Raw genomic sequence first — 17,500 nt, forward strand, 5'->3', positions numbered from 1 at the left:
CCAGCACAAAGGTCAACCAGTTTTTGTTATTACGTTACGAGCTTCCGCTTCCCCGATCATTGTTTCTCGATTGATGTTTTGTCACGCCTCTTTATCATTTTCTGATACATCTGTCCCGCTTCTACAGGAAAACGTCTTGCAAAACGCCAAAGATGTCCGTGAATAATCCGAGTACCCTTGGCAAAACTGCAGCAGTATACGATGCCAACTTTGTTTTACACATGAAACGGCCTTTTGTCCGTCCTTTCACTTTCTTACAGTCCCTGCGTAAATTTCGGACCATGAGCGTGCGTCCGGGAGCGAACCCAACGTACGATCCGCTTGCTCTGGAGTACCCTACTCATTGGCTACTCAATTCTACCCCTCGGAATACAAGTGAAACTGGATCCAAGCTGAACTGAAACCAGAACTACTTACTCCCTGGCCTACTGCGTCCTACGCCGCTACGATCTCTAGCCGCAAACCCGTTACACAAGAATCAAGCGAAAGATAGTGTCCTGATGTAACATCCTCCAGTCCTCCAGTACCACTATGTTTGGCACAAATAAATGGGACCGTCGAGTAAATGAGCCAAAAGATGTTGGTAAATACTCGTCATCGAGATCCTGTTTTTTGCTACCTTCTCCACCTTCGTAAACTTTGGCCATATGTTGCATGTGTGTTTGGCCGCTACCGCTGAACCTGCAGCCGAGGGTTTTTCCTCATAAGGATTGCGTGTTCCCCGGTTGTTCCCCGTGTCCATTTCGCTTTGCCTTTTTAAATATAACGAATCTGCTAATCTCATCGTGCGGCGGTGGCGCTCGTCTATGTTGCGTCAAAATGCAAAGCAGCACCAGGTAGTAGTAGCAGCAGCAGCAGCCACAGCTGGCTGTTGTGGAGACTATTACGCGATCACACTGCTGACCCATTTTTGTTCGTTCGCTTGTGGTAAAATATTGATCAAGTGGTTTGGACACACGGAACTCCAGGTGCTTGACGAAACGAAATTAGACATCGTGGAGAGAAATGGGGGTAACTATATGTCTCCGCGGTCCCCGGACACTATTACGTAGATCGATCGAACCTCTGGCTCGGACGGCCGACTGGATGATTAGCTCGATCGAGGCTAAGATTGGTTTCCCAAGATCCTTCACCATTGGTTCTTAGATATCACCCTACAGCGTCCACGCGCAATACCTCTAGCAGTTCTCAATTTACTTTTTCATCCAGCTGGCCTTATGCAATACGTACACGTCGAAGCAGACACACAAAAACGAGCTCAAGATTGTAACGAGCTCCGCGACACATACACAAAAAAAACATCCCCTTTCGAGCTGTTCATTGTCCCACCGCTTTCGAAAGTCCAACTTGCCCTTACTGACCGCGATTTTTCAGTCATTTTAATCTGTCTGCAGCCGGCCACCGCTCTGCAGTAGTATGGTAATGGGCCATTGACCATCCTTGTCAAGGACGCTCCATACCTTGTGCCTGATAGTGTCTAGCTTTCGGGACTCAGAGCTCACGCATCGTGTAGAAACCTCCGGAGCGAACGACGCCGCAGGGCATCACCATCAGTGCTAGACGGCCCTGTACTCTACCGTGCATCAACAGATCGATCGTTTACTTCAACCTCTCGGAATGACACCTACTATCGAGCTCTGTGTATGTGTGTGTGTGTGGGTGAGTGTATTTGTGTTTTCGGATTCGGATGTGCCGCTCCCGCTACATTCCCGCCTCAGTATTACAACTTGGTGGAAGGGCAACCACTTCGCCTTGGTTGACATTGGAATCCAAAAGACCAAGAAGGGGAAAGTGAATCCACAGCTCCAGCGCAACTTCATTCATTCGCTAGTTCCCCCCCGGATGACAATGGAATACACAATCGATTATGATTCCATGATGATCGTCAAAAGTTTCAAAGTCAAACTGTCGATTCGGCTTTTCACCGTCATCATATTTGGCTTACGGCCCTTATGCGATGCCGACTGTCAATCATTAATATTCAAAGAAGATCATCGGTACCGCCGACGGACAGTACATAAAGGACAGTGTTTAACTTAAAAAAATATTTGCCTAAATTTTTGGAGCTAGAGCACCGGATCCCGACCGTGCGGATCGGGCGAGGGAATGAATGACGAAATGAAATTTCAACGACAAACGCCCCAACGTTACTCAAACGCTGGTGCCCCTTCCCCATGGGGGCGAGCCGGCAGGGATATGTTGAGAAAGCGGGTCAGTTGAATTGAAATTATCGGTGAAGAAAGATTTCATGGCCACTGGGCCTTTTAGCAAAATGCACGCCACCGCGCGCTTGCGGGCGTTGCGGAGAGGTGAAAATGGCGAAGAGCCGCGAATAGTAAATTGTCGAACCTGACCGGCGGCGCAGGATCCGTTGGCTCCATTCAGCCAACGATTATGACATGAATGGCTTCAGGCTGTTAGCGCCATGTGAGAGAATTTCGTTTCGATTGCAAATGCACCTCGATCTAGAATGATCGATTGGGTAGATGCTATTTTGTGAACAGTGAAGATCACATTAAAAACTCACTTTCCTTTTTTCCAAAAGCACGCAACCATCATCCTGCCATTAGTCAGGCATTATTGTGACATCAAAAGAGCAAAAAGGTGATCGCTAATTTGTGGAACTATGACCACCACGATAATCAAGCAGCAAAGCGACGTCTCATAACGCACTCCATACATCAGTGCTATCGCTGTCCAGAGCTCATCAACGAACGGTGGCGCGGGGCCAGAAGAGGCTCGGAGCCGGAGGCGTGTAGGCCCAACGCGTGAAACAATGACCCACATTTACAACCATCGTGAGCACAGTATCCCCTCCCGGAGTCGCTGTCCCAAATAACGGGCTGCCACTTGCATCTCGCTCATCCCTTATATCATCGACTGGACAGCTGGCGTGCTGGCGAGCCAGCTGGAGGATGAACTTTTTTGTTGATCTCCACCACCAACACGCTGGTTCCAAAATGTCAGCCACCATCTTCATTGATGATGTCGTTATGCCGATTCCTATCCGTCTCATTCGATTATGTATAGCCTAGATTATGTTGTGGTGTGTCGCTTATCTCGTGTGTTTGTTGGGATTAAGAAGGTCAAAAAGGGAGACTTTTAGATAGTCTTGTAGCATTCATTTACTGATAAACTCTCCGCACACAACGAGCTACATAACATTGCATTGCCGACCTTGGCGTGAAAGCAGAAGAAGCTGCTAACAAATTGTTGTGCCAACGCTTTGGCATCCCTGTGTGTGTGTGTCACTAGCAGCCGCGTCATGATTCGACTCCGACGACACCTCATAACCCACATGTCCCATCGCGTCTTGTGTTACATCATTGTGAAGAATAACAACAACAAAAAACGCTACACAGCCACAGCAGCATAAAAGAAAGAGCGCTTTTGAGCTGAAGGACGGAAACAGGTTTCACCGTCCTGCAGGGTCCTGCAACCCTGAATATTGACCACTTTAACACGTAACCTTTGGTCAGAATTACCGCAATAGTTTTTGGATACCGTGCAGCGTGTCCTCGATCTTCTTCCTCGTCTTGAACGTTGGACATTGGAACTTGGCACGATGATGACGATGAATCAACCAACGCCAAACCGTGGCGCTGTGAGATGTGACAACATCGACCGCCAACCGCCCCGCCAGTGGATCGCCTTCGCCGAGTCCGAGTCACTCGCGGACTCGCGGTTGCGACTGCTGGTGCTGCACTCCGAAGCCACGCTGCACTCTCCTTTCATACTTTCGTTTTCACTTTTTCGTATTTGGTTATGACGTAACGTGCGCGGTGGAGTTTGCTTTGGTGGACCATGGTCCGGGCGGGCCATGGTGGTGGCGATGACGGCGTCGTGTGCCAAGTCAAGCCAAGCGCGCAGAGACGGTCCAGAGCCGGACCGCATAACCAGCGGCAGGGGTGGTGAAGAAATCGAACGCGGCAGAGAGCAAGTGAAAGAGGCGAAGGGTGGGGCAGGTGGTTGCGCGAGGAGGGGGGGGGAATTGAGGGCGGAAAAAGGGGGAGGATATGATGTTACGCATTTGCTATTACGCGGCCTCAACACTGCACACCGCCGCCGCCGCCGCCACCATGACTGCCAATTGCTGCTCCAGTGTTGGCGAGTAAAATTATGAATCGTTTGCGGAATGAATGATTAGGGGTAGGCAAGGGGAGGAAGGGAGGCCGAGCACCGTTTGGCCGAGGTGGTGGCCGAGGGTTTTTTTGTTGTTGTTTAGCGACCACGGAAGGGTTTGTGGTCCAGGTTCTTTGTGCCAGTCGGTGAACCGAGGCGGAGGTCCGTTTGAAGTCCGTTTCGGCGCCCGGTGGCATCAGCTGACCAAAGGAAAGCTTCCTCTATTATTCCTGCTACAAATAAGATGTCTGAAAGACGACTGTCCCACCACCGGTTGCAGCCATCAACGAGGAAGTAACATTGAGGCGACGATCGATGTGTGTTTGTAGTCACGACCACGGGTACCATGGTCTGTCACTTTTTCTCCGCGGACAAACGCGGTGATTAGCGACACGCTGCGGACCAGTTTCACTTTTGACGATCAATCAGGTTTAACCTGCACCGGCATCGGTCACAGCGTCACACAGCCCGGCCCAGAGTCCAGCATCAGCAAAGTGTCTAAGCGTTGCGTTTGAGGTCGGATGTTGACCGCCATCTTCGAGAAGGAAATGCTGCTGAAATTTGGAAAAGCCAAAGCTTATTTAATTTCACCAACCTACACTTGTTTTGGTTCGTGTTAGTTCTCTTCAAAACAATAGAATGATAAAAATGTTGAATTATACACTGCATGGCATAACACACCGAACGGTCATCAACGCCAAAGGCAAGGCCGAAACATTGCATATCCACCCGTATGATTGCTTTAGTGCAAAACATACAAATCAATTAAAAACCATCTCTCACGCAACACAAACTCAACATTACATCAACAGCCAAAACGTTGCTGAGCGATACTATTTATGTAATGAGGAAGCATTATTAATAATGCGGCCGTTTTCAGCTTCCACTTCGTCCTGGAATGTTGCAACAAGCGATCTCTTCCTTCCATTTATTTTTCTTTCCTCAATCCATCCGCTTTCCCAACCTTCGACGATTGGACAATGAAGTGATGCTGGACTGGGCAAGATGAACCGATACCGGATTATCTGATTCACGGTCGTATTGGATCGTAATGTTTGCTAAACAAATGGCGGCCAATTAATGCAAACACGGAACAGCATGTGCGCTAGTGCGGCTTAATTAAATGTTTGATCCGCACAATACACAATATGCACAAGGACATATTCATTAAACGATTTCTTATTACGCTTGAAATCGAAAAAACGTAAAGTTTATGATTCATTTATCGGCTTGCTGGTATTGCGCCGGTCGCGAAATCATTATCGCCTTAAGTCATAAGTGTAGCATGTGTGTAATCAGGTCGATACATAGCAACCATAGGCATCCACGTTCAGCCTCGCTTGCCTCAAACGTAGCTGATCTGATTTCCAGGAAAACGACAGAGAAGACGAAAGGATCGAACGCAAGACGCTAAAATGCACGAGTGTTTATCTTATGTTGTCATAATGGTTCGAGCAAAGAAACGAAAAACAAACATCGATACCATCGTCGCAGGATTGTCGTAACCACGCCGTGCGATCAGTCCCAGCAGCCAATGTGGCTAGAGCGTTTATCTAACATCATCGTGGGTTTCATAAAACGATTCCAATATCGAAAGATTTTTTATTGATCTAAATTCGAAAAAGGGTAACCCCAAACCAAATCCATCTTGATGGCCTAACTTTAGTCACACCTCACACCGAGGACCCCGCCTGGAGAATAGGAGCAAATGGTAGTAAGGCCATTAATGAAAAGTCAATCCCCAACCAGCCAATCGGCAAAACAGCTGAATTCCGATTGGAAATGTGTAGTACGGTCACGAAATTATGTAAGCACCATTCGCGCCGTTCGTTCGGTTGTTGATGGTGTTCGCGTGAAGACAGTTTAGGGGGCCGAAGGGAGTGCGAATGCTATATAGCGTTGCACCATCATCATCATCATCGTTCCCCCTATTCTCCACCAACCCTCCAGGGGGAGAATGGCATTGTCGTGTATAAGGCAAATGGTGGGGAGGGAGGGGACAGAGAAGGGTTGTGTATGCTTAAGGTTGATGCATTTTTTCTTTTGCTTTCCTCTTCGATTCGTTTTTCTTTTGCCATTCGCTGACTAGCATCAGGTGGAAAAGAAGAAAAAAAACGTCGCGCTGCCGCGAAAACTGTTCACTATTGAGTAAGCAAACGATATCACTGATCCAGAGGGAGGTGGGGAGGGGGGGAGGGAGAGTGATCGCTAAATACTCGGGAGGTGGTTTGGTGTGTATTGGCCACCACTTAATGCCACCAACAATCGACACACATTTCCTTTCCTACCGCGCGCCGTACGCCGTTTTGTTGCACTACGACGATGGCGTTAGTATTATGACACTATGCCACTAATCGGTGATGCCACCACCATCGGGTGTGCCTAACACCACATTAGCGATGGGGAAAACAGTGATCCTCCGATGCGCATCATTACGCGCGTCTGCATCGTCACGTGCCGTTGATTATTGCTCCATTTACAACTGTACAAAACGCAGTTCCTGTATATCCTGTCCTTCCTTGAAGCGCTTTAGAGCATGACAGGCCACCAAAAAAACACACACTTACTCTTTAGCGCCCACAGCCGTTCATCCTGGAGACCCTGAAGATACTGGGTCATCTGAACGCCACAGTGCCTGCTGAGCTGGGGACGCAACGTGCTCCATCCTTTGGCGATGCGTTTGATGTCGAACACGGTCAGCTTTTCCTCCAGCAGCACCAAACGTTCGAACGAAAAGTCTTGACGATCAGCAGGATCAGCAGCTTGCTCAATGACCAGTGACGATGCCGTGACGTTTGTGTCCTGTCCAAACACCGACACCGGAAGGGCTAGACTACATAACAGCACCAGCATGCCGCCAGATCCTAGCCACATTCTACTTCGCTTCATGTTGTTTCAAACACTATTATCCTTTCGGCACTGACTGCACCGACCGTATAACCGTCACTATTCTCACGCTTTGCACGTTTGATCACACTGTGTACACTGCGCGACTCTCACTCTGCTGCCTCAGGACTGCTCGATAAGGAAAAGAGATTGATTAAATTATGCGCAACACATTTCTTCCCAAAAGAACCCCCGTACACGATCCCTTCCCCAGGGGGAGGGTCACTTGGTTCACAAACGTAATGTACAGCAAACGGGACACTGACACTAACTGGCTACCACCATTATCCTTCTCAATTCTCCTACGTTGTTGATCGGGAAGTAAAGGCTATACTCTCAGAGGGGCACACCAGCAATCACAACGATCACCAGTCGAAGCCTTCAACCACGCTCCACGCACGCTAAGGACTAGGACTGTGGTCCGATCCCATCTACCACACTACAACCACTACACTAGGACAGGAGTAGATTAAAAGAAACTGTACGAGATGAGAGCTCAGACCGCAACATGCAGCAGGATGCACAACCTGTTCACCCGAACAGCCACTCGACCAGACTAACCGAACGCTACCAAGGTGCGACCGCGGCGACCGTATCCGAATCCGAGTCGGTGCTGTATCCCCGCCGTTGGAGCAGCACCAGTGGCTTGATCTTTCGCGATCGCAGCCGAACGAATGGATGGATGGACGAAGTCAGCCGGCAGCCAACAAACTGGAGGGCGGCAGGCATTGTTTGCTGCCGCTATTAGTATACTCTAGAGGTGCACGTAATCTAGAGACCTCGTTTGTGGCCGAAATTGAAAGACGAGCATGAGTCAGCGAGAGAGGGCGGGAAAAAAAACTGGCCCATCTCTCTTTCACTCTTTCACCCTCTCTCTCTCTCTCTTCACTAAAAATGAAGGCCTAGGCTCAGGATCAAGGAGTGACAACCGTTACTAGCCATTGGAACGCACGTTACGCCGCACGAACAGCCATAAGCGTGTCAATCCACAGAATTGAGTAACAGAATCAACTGGATGGAACTTCAATAACTCAAAATCACACACCGAACGTAACACACCGAAATGCGAAAGGCCAGCACAGACGTAACTAACGTACTAACTGGACACCCAACTAACGGAACGAACGGGTCAGCAATAAAGCAGCGAGAATTTGCAAAGCTCCATCCAATGTCGAACGAAAGTAAACGCGCCCTTCCCATCAGCACTTTCTACAGAAATGTTGGTAAACAACTCTCTGTACCATCAGCAATGTAAGGCGCTCACCGCGATCACAACGCTGCAGCTGGCTGGAATCTGCTGACTGTTTCCATTCGGTTTAACCTTCAAATCCGGCATACTGTATGGTAACGACGATCTACCGAACGACGACGATCTAAGTGCGATGATTTGGTACAGCTGATCCTCTGCCTAGGAAGACGATGATTCAGGCGTTAAACAGGCCATTCGAGATGCACTGCTCTTATTGCATCATGTGCAGTCCATGTGCTCCATGAAGAAGGAACTCGAGGAGGGTGTTATGCGGCCCCTGTGGAATGACTATGATTGCACCAGGCCAGCCACTACCAGTGGCAACAACGAAAAAAGCAAAGGAAATCAAAACAATGCAACCAGTCCATGGCACCAGCACGTGCACCGTGACACACATACGGGACGTACGGCTACTAAAACGTCTGACTAGAGTGTGAAGAGGGGCCTTGCCGCTCAATCAGACGAAAGCTCACCATAGACCACCAGCGGGTGTACGAATCATACAACCAACGGTAAAGAGCATTGTTGTATGGACGACGCGTACGCATGCTGCTGCTGCTGCTGCTACTAAGCGTGCAAGACATGAATTTCACGTTGAAGCGCGCCTAAGCTCGCGCTCGCATAATTTTGAAACTGAAACGACCACACGCACAATACGCCATGCTTTAGTGGCGCAAGGTTAGACCCTTGAAATCACACCACGAATCCATTACACTGCAACGCCATCTTTACCACTAATGGCAGCCGCACGATTGTGCATCGTGTGCAATCTGCTTCTGCCGTGTGTGCTACATTCGGTGCTCGATGCTTCCATCTTCCCACCAAAGGGTCACCGACCCATCTTGTTCTTTTGGAAGAATGCTTTCATTCCTCCCCCACGGAACGATCCGTACATGTCATACAAGATATCGTCCGTCAAGAGTTTCCCGAGGATGTGGTAAAAAGTGAAATTTTCGCAAAAGAAGAAAGCATTTCCCGGTACCCGGTGCTCCGCTTCCGCGGAGTAATGAAAATCAAAGAAAGCCCACGGGTTGCGATGGTGACCACGGTCCAAATCGGTAGACGCGGGCTCGGTTTTCACTCGTCGCTCGCAACGATTTTATTATGATAACTGGAGAAAACAGTGGAATAAAATTAAAAATAAAACATCCGCTACACTTGCACCCGATAGCGATCGCTGCTTCGCTACTTGGCCTGGAAGGGTTACCGCCGCCAGATATCTTTCATACAACGGCCGGCCGTCCGCCACCCCGTGACCAATTCCTCTCGTTTCGTGAGGTTACAAGCAGGTCTGCTTAGCGAACCGGAAAGAAGCAAACCAACCACCACCACCACCACCACCGATCGGCGGTCCGTCTCGATGCGATCGTTTGAAGAGAAACACAAGAGAGAAAAAAAAAGTAACAATAAACCCCCCAAAAACCCACCGCCAAGCATCCAATCACATAACCCAGCCCCCGTAATCACTGTGGGCGCAGCTTCGGCACGATTAGCTTCGCTCAAACCTTCTTTGCCAAACCCTTCCGGGTTCGCGTGTCCATATGTGTATCCAAGTGGCAGATCCACGAGAGCTTATCCATCGAAAGCCCACCCTGAGCGGTTAGTGAATGAGTGAGGTACTATACGCGGTCCAACAATCGATCGATCGATGCACCACAATCCAATCAAAACCGTTTAGGCAGGTGCGTAAGATGGAAAAGTTCCGAAGCATCTCCATCGAGGCGATTTCCTGAGAGAAAAAAAAACGGACCACACAAAAGGAACCATCTTGTAATGAAAAGGCTAAATGCTTCAAACGCAGCGCTCATACGTAACCACCACGTGAAAACTTAATAAGTGATATTGATAGGTCTTGCATGCCAAGCTAGCTACGGTAGCACCAATGGTTTGACGGCAGACTGTCAATCTTCCGCCGCCATCAAGGGATTACATTTCACATTGTTTTACTTTCTAAAAACTCGTTTCCCTCGCCCCTGGTGTACGGGGTAAGCGATGGTAAAATATTGTCTTCGAATGGATGACCATAGATCCATTTGCTGCACCAGCAAAAGGCTCACATTCGCCCTGGATTATGTTGATATTAATGCTGCTGCTCTACAATACCTCAGGAGAACCGCCGAACAGCTGGCACAACTGCTCTTGGCTGCATCCCGAATAAGTTTCTCTCGAGATACTCTGAACCTATCGCCAACTTTAGTCATAGCTTACCTCAGAGAATGTCGCGTAGTAACTACATTGTCCCACAGCTCAAAGAGTTGATGTATTGGCAGATCACTTTTCACCTTGATCACTACTTTGACAAGCCAACCGCAAACGGTCGATATAAAACAGACGAAGCGATCGTTAGTACGACCATTTACTTCAAGGACCAGCATCCAAAGGAACACTTAAAATGTCCCATTAACGGTACCGTTCATTATCAGCCGCGCTGTGCTGTGCGTCAGCAAGTAAATTCACACATTCGCATGGTAAAGCTGGTGTCTCCCGCAGCTAGGCGGTCCCTCGACGTTGACCTCCACGATGGTCGCTACACAGCAGCACATTCAAATACTGACCGATGATCGGTTACGCATTGATGAACCATTAATGTAACCTTTTCTACTCCACTGCCAATACGTTCCGGATGCTCTATTGGACGGAGGTTCCCCGTTTATCGTATTTTGAACTAGACACGTCCTTGCCATAGAAAACGTTTCGATAACCTTACAGCATTTACCTTGCACGCCATTGAAGAGTTTTCGCAAAAAAAATGGCAGAAAACTCATCTCCAACCATCTATTGTGTTCCAATCCGATTTCTGATGCGGCTTCCATTCACAATCCATTCACAATGAGATAGAAAGTGTACCAAAATGCCATATTAATACATCGGATGTCCCTTTCGCATGGCATACGTGGAATGTCCTTCTAATGCATCAACCGTTTGCAACAATTGCACTCTAGTGGTTAGCGGTTCTACCTTGCTCCTAATGTCATTCGGCGAATCACGCAACCTACCGCCAGTCCATCGCACATCAATCAAACCTGGCCACTGGCGTAATACAATAAAGGGCCTTTACAGGGAGCGGATGCACATTTGACCACAACGTAGATTTTTCTGTTTGGCAACCAATGTTTTTTCTCGTATCATGCCTTTCCGATGCCTTATGGCCGCGGCAAGAGATCATACGAAGCGCGCGGTATGTTTCTTGCCTCACTGCAACGAATTCATGATTATGATGTATGTATGGCTGATGCTGGCTCGACGACTAATAATGACGGACTTAGCATAGAACCCCGAATCGGTGGCCCAACGGAAACACGTGGAAGCGAACACAGTGTCGCATTGGCTAACAATTCTTCATCGAACTTATGGCAGATTCGAATAATGACTCACATGCTATGGCGGCCATAACGATAGTGCGCGATATCTAGCATGTGCCATGGCTGCGTCCGCCAGTGCAAGTTCCTGCTTTGCTTGGACATTAATTACTAACCCATCTAGTGTATGTTAAACCGACAGGTTGCGGTACTAGAAACTTGACCCAAAGACGCCATGGTGCCCCTCACCGAATGCTACGAGAGCTAATAAAAGAGCGAGACGGTGAACGATCAGTGTTGTATGAAAAATAATTAATAGTTACGCCCTTAGGATCACGGTCCGCCTGACTGCCAACGAACAGCGTGCAAGTGGACGAAGTCTGCGATTGTCTGGTACGAGCCGTGGCTAGTTTTAGTTGCCTCCTGGCACTCGTCATTACGCAATCGAAATCAATCGCAATGAAGCCTTTTAGTGTAAAACTACAATTCATCATTCCTAACAATATCTAGGTGCCATTCGTGGACAATTAACCCGCAATGCCGGAACCCAACATGCCTCAGGCCGCTCTCTTTGAAGAGACGCCACGATCCGATGGTTTCACAGCGTTTATGCACTTCTGATTAGCATGATTTTCAATAGACTCGCGCTAAACCTTTGACCTACGAAACCGCCCAGCAATCGTCAGTGAGACAAAAGCAGGCCTCATCTTGGTTATTAGATGCTCCAACGAGCAAGAAACGACGGCGGCCTGATCGTATCTAATGACATCATTGTTCGGCAAACATCCTCCCTCTGGGTAAGTATTTCCAAAATTCATTAGACCACACCATGCGGATGAGAACGCGACACATCAGAGTCGCACTCCGAACCACCAGTCTGTCTGGCTGCTCTGTCGATGGCCGACGATTTGGGTAGCATTCCTCCATTGGTCCTCTTCAGACTGAAGTGGCCGGGTGGCTCACGGATGGTTGATCTTACCTGTCGCCCGACGAGTACTGTCGTGTGCCTGCCGTGCTTTGCTGAAGATATCAAACCTGGTACCGTCACTGATCTTGTAATTCCATCCTCTCGGATTTACATCCGGATACATCTCGATTCCATCCAGCAACGACGTAATGGATAAACAATCAATGTAGGCACATCACGCCTTACTCCAACAATGCCCACGATGGTGGCGATGGTACGGTTGAGTTCAAGTCGAGTTCCTCGTTCCATGACCGTGACCTCTCCTCTCTCGAGTAAGTGCCATCACCCACCCCGGGCACTTCAGAATCTGGTTTTTACCTTGCACATATAACCCACCCTGCCACTACTGTCCACCGTGCTCGATGAGTCCCACCGTTACAAGCAGCATCGCCAGCCGCGGGCATCGTAAGGAAAGACATCTATTAACAGCATCTCTCGAAAACGCTAATAAGTTTGGTGAACGAGCGCGGAAGTAATGTGTCTAGAATACAAATTCCATCAAGAGGATGATGTCGCAGAGCGTAATAACGCTAATAGATGCCACACGTGGGGTGCAGCTTATAGGCAAACGTGAATGTTGAATCCGGCTCCGGCCTATGGGGTCAATCTTGCAATCAGCTGGAATGTTCCGGTGCGACTTTCGTCAGATTGTTAGATGCTTCTATTCGATTTCTGCTTTCACTTTCCAACGTGACGCTCATTCACGATCATCGCGCGATAATATCGACGAATAATGACCTTCAAATTCACAGCTCACGATTTGGCACGTCGATTTGTGGTCATGCAGGATCACATTTGGCATATTTCGACCCACCCGGATGAATGTACGATCGTACGATCGTATGTTAGTTCCTTTTCTTATCAAGACTAATGGGAAGCTGGAGTCAAAGAACACTGCTTCAGATATTATTTTATTGTGACGCAAATGCAAATTAAAATGAATGTAAACAGTTCACCAGATTCCAAGATCCAAGGGACACCACCGGATTCACTGACCTCCCTCAAAATCTACCTCCACAGTTGCCTTTTTATAGAAAGCTCCATCCGACACGTACTGCTGGAGTGCCATGCTATCGAACCTATCGAACACTGTAGATGTGGCCAGCTTCTTGATCACTTCGTACTTGTACCTCGTCACCTGGGCATCGCTATCCAGCGATCGATTCAACAGTCCTTCAATGAAGCATGCTGTATCCTTTAAATACAATTGTCCCCAGCGATAATCGATAATCGCTGAAAGCAACTTGAGCGAAGCCATCTTCACTTCTGAAAATGGTATCACGAACAGCTCCATCACCATTTGTAAATCACTGCGTCCAGACGCAGCTTCGTAGAAATCTCGTGCGATGACTCTGCAAAAGATAAATAGGGTCTAGAATGGCGACATTTATGCAACCGAATTCGAAACCTACGCAATCTGGTTGTTCACTGTAGAATCAGCATTCTCAGCGGCGATGATGTTCGTTAGGCTATCGATGAAACGTGGCCCATACCGTTCCCTAGAGGAATGTATTAACTTCTTAACTGCCCCCAAAAGCTTGTCCATCTTGTCTTTCAGTTTGGTATGCAGGTATATTTTGCCCACGTCTTTGGCAGCTACCACGGCTGAAAGCGATAAGAGAGAAAGGATTAACATCTGAAGAACAGCGACGCACGGCTACGTCTGCTCTTTACCGATCGATTCATAGGCGATAAGTGAGCACGTATCGTCCTCCGTATAGCCCTGTTCGAAGATAAAGTCTATTGCTTCTGGGTATCGGGAAAAGAACATGGCCGGTTGCAAGGAAGCGGCATTGCCGTAGAACCGTAGCGCATCCGGTAGTATGAACCGTATGAACGGCGTTCGGGCTACGCTATTCAGGATCGTTTTAAGCTTGTTAAACAAATCCACCTTCTCTATGTATGCGAACCCGTCCATCGTGGCCACCAGTGGGGACAAAATCTCCAGTACATTCGTCTGCAATAGTACATCATTAGTGTCCAAGTCTGATAAGGCACGCTGTAGAATCGGCTCGGCTGTAGGAAAATGCTCTGGGTGCTGTTGCAAGATCTGGCACACGATGTCATACACCCGGCAGCGGATCGTGTCGCTGCATTCCAGCGCAGCCTGTAAACCGGCCTGCACCTGAGGATCGGCGAACAGAGGAGGCAGCAGTTTGGCCAGCATTTGAATGACCGTACCGCTAACTCCCGTTGCCATCGGTAGGCAGTTTTTGAGGATCAAGTGGATGTTATTGGTGGCCACGGGAAGTGAAGCGTCCCACAGAGTGTGCGCTCCACGCAGACCGAATTCCTTCACCGTATCCGACGGGTGGTTCAGGCAGCGCTCGATGAACTGATCGATCGTGGAGGATCCCTGGGGGAAGGAAGCTACTCCTTTGTGGAATATAATGCGCATAGCCGCGCTCAGTTGATCACTGGAAAGAATATTGAAAGGCTTAGAACTTTTGGGGATCACGTGGGAATCACCGGATTGTACTACCTGTTGGCTGCAGCCAAAAACTCCAGCATATTTTCCGCACGCAACATGACTTCGTAGAGGTCTTTATTAACCGTGTCGATTTTGAGCTCCAGGTTGTACAAGGTGCTGGCACGCCTCTCCTTAATCGTTAACTTGCGCATCATCTCCTCCAAATCGTTGAGCTCCATCACTTCGACGTCCTCCATCGTGGAAAATAGCGGAAATTCGGAAAATCACTCAAAAAACTCCGTAAAAATGGAAAAGTTCAGAAAAGTATGAGTACAGTGCTGTGCAAATTTCGGTCACGTTTTGGATGCGGCAGTTGCTGCAGAGGCAGTTTCAAACTGGGCTACAACCCTGCGCCTGTTTACGAATTTCTGCTGAATTTCCCCAAAAACTGAAACCTGAAAAAATCTGGAAATTTGTAACTCGTTAAGTTCCGTAAATTTACGATGATTCACAGTTTATTTATCGTGAATAGCAGCGGGTAAGAAAGCAGAGTGTAGTTCCCTTACCTGTGTGTTTGCTGAACCGCTTCCCTCTTCTTCCAGCGACGTGTTTCTGGAAAAACACTGGCGGTCTGTGGTGTCCCGCACCTGCGTGTCCTATTTTTTAGATGTCCACCGAGAGTCGGCTAACGTAAGCACTGACCGTGACCGAGCCAACCTGCGAATCTCACACCGCTTTCTGTTTCCAGGATGTCCCGCCCGTGCTCTCCACACCCCACCACTATCTTGTGTCCGTCCAGCGCTCGGGAATCTCGCTCGTGGCCGCGTGCAAACATGAATTCCCACCGCTCTTCGTGATCGAGTTTCTGCACCGCGTGGTGGACACGTTCGAGGACTACTTTTCCGAGTGCAATGAAAACGTGATCAAAGAAAACTACGTCATCGTTTATGAGCTACTCGACGAGATGCTGGACAACGGGTTCCCGCTGGCCACCGAGTGCAATATCCTGAAGGAGCTGATTAAACCACCGAACATTTTGCGTACGATCGCCAACTCCGTAACGGGCAAGTCCAAGTAAGTCCCTGAGCACTGAAGTCACTGATCGTCAGTTACCATAGCGTTGCTCTTTCTCGTGGCCACAGTATCAGCGGAACATTACCCTCGGGGCAGCTGTCGGCCATTCCGTGGAGACGCACGGGAGTCAAGTACACCAACAACGAGGCATACTTTGATGTCGTGGAAGAGGTGGATGCTATCATCGACAAAAATGGACAGACCATCTGTGCGGAAATTCAAGGATATGTAAGAGCAAGGACTACCCCCCATAGAATAATTTCTTCAATAATTCTCACTCGGTGTCTACTGACTCAGATCGACTGCTGCATCAAGCTGAGTGGAATGCCGGACCTGTCTCTGTCGTTTATGAATCCGCGCCTCTTCGACGACGTTTCATTCCATCCGTGTGTTCGCTTCAAGCGTTGGGAATCGGAGCGCATTCTTTCCTTTATCCCACCGGACGGGAACTTTCGCCTCATGTCCTACCACGTAGGATCGCAAAACATTGTCGCCATTCCGATCTACGTGCGGCATAATCTGGTGCTACGATCTGGCGAACAGTCTAGATTAGACATTACGGTTGGACCAAAAACCACGATGGGCCGAACTGTAGAAGGTGCTTTCTAGTGGCATCTGCAACGAGAAACTCTAAATAATGCAAAACTCTTGATCTTACAGGCGTTAAATTAGACATCTGCATGCCGAAAGCAGTGACAAACTGTTCGCTGGTGGTGAACCAGGGCAAGTACACGTACGACACGGTCAACAAAGTGCTTCACTGGGACATCGGAAGGATTGATGCCGCGAAACTTCCAAACATACGTGGAACGGTAAGTGAATCTGACGGAACGGATAGTGTTTAACCGCAATTAACTGTCTCCCTTTACTGTACATGCAGGTATCTGTCGCTTCCACTAACTCTACACTCGAAACCACGATCGATAGGTAAGAGGCCTTATTTCTACGTCCATTTGAGAGCTATGTTTTGACCTGTACTTGTCTCTCTCTCTTTATGCAGAGTGCACTTCACCATCTCCCAGATGGCAGTTTCGGGACTGAAAGTGAACCGTCTCGATATGTACGGCGAAAAATACAAACCTTTTAAAGGAGTAAAGTACGTGACGAAAGCGGGCAAATTCCAAATCCGTATGTAGGGAAACCGGAATCGGATGTAAAATTAAAGGCATATTATCTCATAATAAAATTGTATTCTCAATACCAACCTTTTCTAACCAAACGAAGTATCTGTTATATTTTTTCATTTTAAGTTCGTCTCATTTCATTACATATTTCATAAATTTATTCTCTTTGTTAACAATGATTAAACACTAGATTTAATACACAGAATGGCCTCGTTTTGGTAACGAAGATTTATCCTTTGAATCGAACAATTCAACAGTACACACTACAACCGCTTATTGGCCCAGGATTTCAAGAACAGAATAAACAAAAAGTAAAATCTTATCAACGCACCACGCGCCCCCTTTTGCTTTAACTCTACACGCAGAACA

The 17,500-nt window shown here is 48.2% G+C and overlaps 3 protein-coding genes across 6 annotated transcripts in view; 1 reads left to right on the forward strand and 2 right to left on the reverse strand.

Moving 5' to 3' along the window:
* LOC125950934 (nose resistant to fluoxetine protein 6) overlaps window positions 1-8,135 on the reverse strand; it is a 12,087-nt gene extending 3,952 nt beyond the window's left edge. The window contains exons 1-2 of one of the 4 annotated variants that reach the window (XM_049679334.1): window positions 8,054-8,135; window positions 6,690-7,137 (exon numbers count right to left, since the gene is read on the reverse strand). In XM_049679334.1, the coding sequence (XP_049535291.1) occupies window positions 6,690-7,011 (322 nt within the window). In that variant the 5' untranslated portion in view covers window positions 7,012-7,137; window positions 8,054-8,135. Of the gene's footprint in view, window positions 1-6,689; window positions 7,138-7,274; window positions 7,467-7,493; window positions 7,562-8,053 lie in introns of those variants that run through there. The other 3 variants (XM_049679332.1, XM_049679333.1, XM_049679331.1) reach the window with 3 other exon arrangements.
* A 5,288-nt stretch (window positions 8,136-13,423) lies between these two features.
* On the reverse strand, window positions 13,424-15,255 carry LOC125952696 (26S proteasome non-ATPase regulatory subunit 5). The gene is made up of 4 exons (XM_049682329.1): window positions 15,006-15,255; window positions 14,198-14,940; window positions 13,936-14,128; window positions 13,424-13,875 (listed from the first exon to the last, which is right to left on the reverse strand). The coding sequence occupies exons 1-4, from the start codon at window positions 15,188-15,190 to the stop codon at window positions 13,512-13,514; spliced, it is 1,485 nt and encodes a 494-aa protein (XP_049538286.1). The 5' UTR covers window positions 15,191-15,255; the 3' UTR covers window positions 13,424-13,511.
* Window positions 15,256-15,331: 76 nt separating this feature from the next.
* On the forward strand, window positions 15,332-17,216 carry LOC125952697 (AP-3 complex subunit mu-2). Its single transcript, XM_049682330.1, has 8 exons — window positions 15,332-15,471; window positions 15,536-15,623; window positions 15,682-16,007; window positions 16,076-16,235; window positions 16,305-16,605; window positions 16,668-16,819; window positions 16,888-16,934; window positions 17,008-17,216. The coding sequence occupies exons 1-8, from the start codon at window positions 15,437-15,439 to the stop codon at window positions 17,141-17,143; spliced, it is 1,245 nt and encodes a 414-aa protein (XP_049538287.1). The 5' UTR covers window positions 15,332-15,436; the 3' UTR covers window positions 17,144-17,216.
* Window positions 17,217-17,500: the final 284 nt, after the last annotated feature.

This window comes from Anopheles darlingi, chromosome 2 (genome assembly GCF_943734745.1).
Source record: "Anopheles darlingi chromosome 2, idAnoDarlMG_H_01, whole genome shotgun sequence".
Classification (NCBI taxonomy): domain Eukaryota; kingdom Metazoa; phylum Arthropoda; class Insecta; order Diptera; family Culicidae; genus Anopheles; species Anopheles darlingi.

Bases quoted from the DNA above. Each gene is read 5' to 3' on its own strand.
- LOC125952696 (XM_049682329.1), bottom strand. From the start codon at position 15,190: ATGGAGGACGTCGAAGTGATGGAGCTCAACGATTTGGAGGAGATGATG. The intron at 14,129-14,197 runs GTAAAGAGCAGA...TATCGCTTTCAG, and splicing joins TATCGCCTATGAATCGATCG to CCGTGGTAGCTGCCAAAGAC. The intron at 13,876-13,935 runs GTAGGTTTCGAA...TATCTTTTGCAG, and splicing joins ACAGTGAACAACCAGATTGC to AGTCATCGCACGAGATTTCT.
- LOC125952697 (XM_049682330.1), top strand. From the start codon at position 15,437: ATGATTCACAGTTTATTTATCGTGAATAGCAGCGG. The intron at 15,624-15,681 runs GTAAGCACTGAC...TTCTGTTTCCAG, and splicing joins TCCACCGAGAGTCGGCTAAC to GATGTCCCGCCCGTGCTCTC. The intron at 16,820-16,887 runs GTAAGTGAATCT...CTGTACATGCAG, and splicing joins TTCCAAACATACGTGGAACG to GTATCTGTCGCTTCCACTAA.